The 4,233-nt window shown below is 58.3% G+C and overlaps 1 protein-coding gene across 1 annotated transcript; it reads left to right on the top strand.

Moving 5' to 3' along the window:
• Positions 1-271: 271 nt before the first annotated feature.
• LOC149851617 (uncharacterized) lies at positions 272-3,439 on the top strand. Its single transcript, XM_090030546.1, has 5 exons — positions 272-305; positions 745-896; positions 1,033-1,230; positions 2,053-2,136; positions 3,226-3,439. The coding sequence occupies exons 1-5, from the start codon at positions 272-274 to the stop codon at positions 3,295-3,297; spliced, it is 540 nt and encodes a 179-aa protein (XP_089886672.1). The 3' UTR covers positions 3,298-3,439.
• The last annotated feature ends 794 nt before the right edge of the window (positions 3,440-4,233 follow it).

A 4,233-nucleotide genomic window follows, 5' to 3' on the forward strand; every position in this document is an offset into this window, starting at 1 on the left:
AACGGGTGTCAGGAGCAGGGACGGGGCGAAAGCCACAACCTGGGGCTCACTCGTTTGCAAGGCGCCGTGATTGCCCACAAGCGCGTGGCAGAAGCGGGCATGTCAAGAGGGCTTTAATGTGGGTGAGTAGCAACCTCCGAGACGTTTCCTGTTGCCCTGATGCAACCGCTTCCTAGTCCTTAAGAGCAGCCTGTCTGGCTGCCAAGGCAGCGTCTGAAGCCCCGCACAATTAGGAAGCCTGCGTCTCAGTGGCGCAGTGGCAGGGCGTGCGATGCAAGCAGCCGGGTCTAGCTCGTCCTCGTATGGTACAGCGCAGCGCGCGCATCAGTGTGGCGGGTCACCGGCCCTCCTAAGCCAGGACTTGGCCGTAAATTGAGGGGATGCACGCACCGATTAGCGGCGTTGTCGCTTGTAGCTGTGTTGGTCTAAGGACGCACCAGCGACAGATGCTCCCTGAGCCTGAAAAAGGGCGTTTGTGCCTGAAGGCTTGCAAAGAACAGGCTTTCCAGTTATGCAGCTGGTCAAATAAAAGAAATCACATTTACCCAACGAACCCTGGCTGCCAATGAATGGCGTGCGTTTTGGAGCTGCGGTTGGGTTCTTTGCCTTCTAGTTTCTGCACTTCCGGGAGTTTCTGCACATTTGGCAGGCACGGGGTGGGATGGCTTAGTCAGGACGGTCCGACCTTGAGCAGGGGCTTGGACTACATGCCCCCTTGAGGTCCCGTCTCCCCTGCTTTCCTAGGATCCAGTTTCTACGACGTGACCCGGCTCAGAGGACCCGGACTCCGTCCCTTCCGGTGCATCGCCAGCGATGCAATGCTGGGCCTGGGGGGCAGGGAGCTGGGCTTGGCCCTGAGAGCACAAGGGCATCTGCTCTGCACCTCCTTCAGATTCGTACCGCCAAAGCTCACCTTCTCGAACATCTGGATGGTGCAGGCAGCGCTTCAGGGAAAGTCACTTCCACCCCGAGTTAATTCATGTTTCCACACCTGGGCTCGTGTTAGACGCCATCGGCAGGGCTGTGCGCTAGGAGCCAGGTCCCCAGGAGCCGCGGACAGAGAGGGGCCGAGGCCCGCCCGGCCACGGGCTTACTTGCCTCGTCCTCTGCCTTTCTGCCCAGAACCCGGCTTCCCAAGCTGCTCAACCGCTGAAGTTCACCGTGAAGGAGACGACCTGCCCGATAGCCCAGAAAGGCAACCTGCAGCAGTGCGACTTCAAAGAAAACGGGGTAAGGCGCCGAGATCCCCCCCTCCCGGTCTCTCTCTCACCAGCCACCCGGGTCCGGCCCGAGCCTGGCTCGGGAAGGCGCGCGCCGACCTCCCGCTGCACCAGCGGCCTGCGGGGCATGGCGCGGAGGGCAGTGCGGGGGACCGCGCTCCGGCGGTGGGGTGCCGGGGACCGGGCGCCGCAGGAGCGATGGCGGGGGGGGCAGAGCTGTGGGCAGCCTGCAAGCTGCCTCTTGCTGCCCCGGGCTCCCTCGTGCACGCGGCTGCGTGGCGAACCGGAACGACTACCAGACGCGTGCCCAGCGGGCTGCATTGCCGAGGGAGGCCGGTTTCCCCTGCGCGCCACGACGGCATGACGTCACCCGGCAAGGGGGCTTGGGCACGGTGGTCTTCGCCCTTCTTTCCTTTTGCAATCCCTTTGGAAATTGCGACTGGAGGTCAGGCCCCCTTGAACGGTGAGCGTGGGGATTCGCCTGCCCGTGACTGATCATAGCCGTCTTTCATGGACATAGTCTGCAGTCTCCCGGGGGTCTGTGGGCCACGGTCGACACCCCCGCTCTGGCATGTTCTCACAGAGACGGGATGCGACTCTGTCGGTTAGCGAGGCGTTACGCCACGGGTGTAAACTGGATGTGCCTGTCACTCGGCATTTGCAGAGCTCCTGCCGTGGCAAGGGGAGAAGGGGCTAGACGCTGCCCCCGGGGCGGCAGGCACGAGGCCGGCCCCTGGCTGACCGCGGGTACGCCGGGAAGCAGACCTCCGGAGCCGCCTGGCCCGAGGCCTGCTGCTCCGTGACGCTGGGGTGTCTTGTGTCTCCTGTGCAGCTCATCAAAGACTGCTCCGGGCTCTTCACCGCTGGGAAAAAGCCCCCCGTCACCGATGTTAAATGTGTGGACGCATCTCAGGAGGTGAGTGCCGGCCAGGCTAAGGCCCGCGCGCTTCCCCGTGGGGACCCCGGCCCGGCGTTTAGCCGCAATGAACGGTCCCCGGGCAGAGCGAGCATCTCCGTCTGCCGGGAGCTCAGGCCCAGCGCCTCCTGCGCCTGGGTGCATTCCCCGTGTCGGGCTGGCCGGGGCCGCGTGAGGTCACCGTCTAGCTTTGGAAAAGCGGGGGCAGAGGATATGGCGCACCAGGGCATACCGCATAGCACCTCTTTTGATCTAGTTAAAAAGAAGCTAAAACCATAAGCTAGTGGCCTAGGGCTGTATGATTCAGTTCAAGATTGGAGCAAAAACGAATATAAAAATATTAGGATGTGCATTCATTTGCTATATCGTATACTATGTATAAAAACCACAATGATCGAGGCAAAAATCCTAGACAAGGAGCGTGGGAAGGGACCTCCGGAGGTCACATCGAGTCCAACCCCCTGCCCCAAGCCCCAAGCAGGACCAGCCCCGACTACATCATCCCAGCCAGGGCTCTCTCTAGCCCTGTCTTAAACACCTCCATAGTCAAAAGGTGTCGTGTCTTGAGGTTTCCAGTCACTAGAATTCAATGGACATCCCCTTTTCAGACTCGTAAAAGAAAACCTAGCCCCCTTGAGCATCTGCACAGTGCCTTCAGTGCTTCACTGGAAGTTATTTCCACACCTGCGCTGAAGTTCACCTGAGATGATATTTTCACCCCGTCTTAATGTTTCTAACGAGAGTTAGCAACAGTCTGCAGGGCTGTGAAACAGGAGCTCCAGCACCAGGAGCAGCGAACAGAGAGCAGAAATGCAGAAGAAAGCCTAGTTTGATTGGTGCAACATCAAGTCCATTTAAAAGGAGAGGGGGTCGTTAACCCCGGCAGAGTGGAGAGTGTAGAAGGGATCAGGTAGATTATAACGAGCCAGGAAGTCAGTGGACTCCCTCACTGCTGCCTGCCGAGAAATGCTGCTGCCACGGCGTGCAGTTGGTTTTAAACATTGGGTAGAGCAGGGATCACAGATGGGGGTCTTTAATTTTTAATTTGCATGTACCTGCTCACCCTGCTGCCTTCTCCCTGTCATCCAGCCCGAGCTCGTCACGAGGAAGAAATGGTGGAAAAAAGTTCTTAAATTTGCCATCAAGACTGCTTTGGAATAAGCTGCTGCCATCCTGCTAGCCCCAGCCGGGGCTCCCACTTGCAAGCTTCATTGGAAACAAGGCCCCTGGCAAGCCGGAGAGCTACAGAGCTCCCGTTTCTCCTCGCCCCCGAGCTGCTTTTCCACCTCCTAATAAATCTGAATTCTGGAAACTCAGTATTGTTGTCTCCTGTTTGCATGCGGCGGGAGGGGCCAGAACAGCTCTGAGTCCCCAGGCTTGACCCTCAGCCAGTAAAAGACCCCAACTGTGAATCATTTTCCATCCCCCTCAAAGAAAGCTATCCCTTGTCTTAGTGCAACACAGGTCCAGGCACTACTATGGGCGCTTGTCCACGTCACCATATATGTGGTCCACGGAGAAACCCATGGCTCTGGGTGGGCAGCATGAAAGGGCTCTCCAGGGCCTGAGGGCTCCGGACATGTCATCTTGGGGCAATGAGCCACCACCGTCATGGGAACGGCGTCTTCAGTCTCACATGTGAAGTCACTAACCCCCTTGGAGGATTTGGGCTTCAAGCCATACGAGGGGGAAGGACCATGCCCCGACTCATATGCAGGAGAGTAGGCAGCCTCTCTTAAACAAGATGGCATTTATTAAGAAGGCAAGAACTGCCAGATGGGGTCAGCCCGCCGGGCCCTCCAGCCCAAGGTCCCCTCTTTCGCCGTGACACAAAGCAGAAGCTGAAAGGGAGAGCGTATCTCAGTATTGTCCCGGGGACCCTGCTCATAGCCTGCACTTGAATCCCATCCCAGGCCTATAGCATGAAGGGATCAGTGGGAGATTACAGTATGGATTTGTGCAGGATAGTTTGGTTAGGGGTGATCCTGTCTTAAGCAGGAGATTGCGTTAAGTGACCTCTGGAGGTCGCCTCCAGCCCGGCTTCTCTAGGATGTCTGTGATGTCAGACCTACACAGTGGGTACGTTTACACATGCGC

The sequence above is a fragment of the Crocodylus siamensis genome, unplaced genomic scaffold (genome assembly GCF_052110815.1).
Source record: "Crocodylus siamensis isolate JL-2025a unplaced genomic scaffold, ASM5211081v1 HiC_scaffold_699, whole genome shotgun sequence".
NCBI lineage: Eukaryota > Metazoa > Chordata > Crocodylia > Crocodylidae > Crocodylus > Crocodylus siamensis.

Bases quoted from the DNA above. Each gene is read 5' to 3' on its own strand.
- LOC149851617 (XM_090030546.1), top strand. From the start codon at position 272: ATGCAAGCAGCCGGGTCTAGCTCGTCCTCGTATG. The intron at 306-744 runs GTACAGCGCAGC...CTGCTTTCCTAG, and splicing joins GTCTAGCTCGTCCTCGTATG to GATCCAGTTTCTACGACGTG. The intron at 2,137-3,225 runs GTGAGTGCCGGC...CCTGTCATCCAG, and splicing joins GTGTGGACGCATCTCAGGAG to CCCGAGCTCGTCACGAGGAA.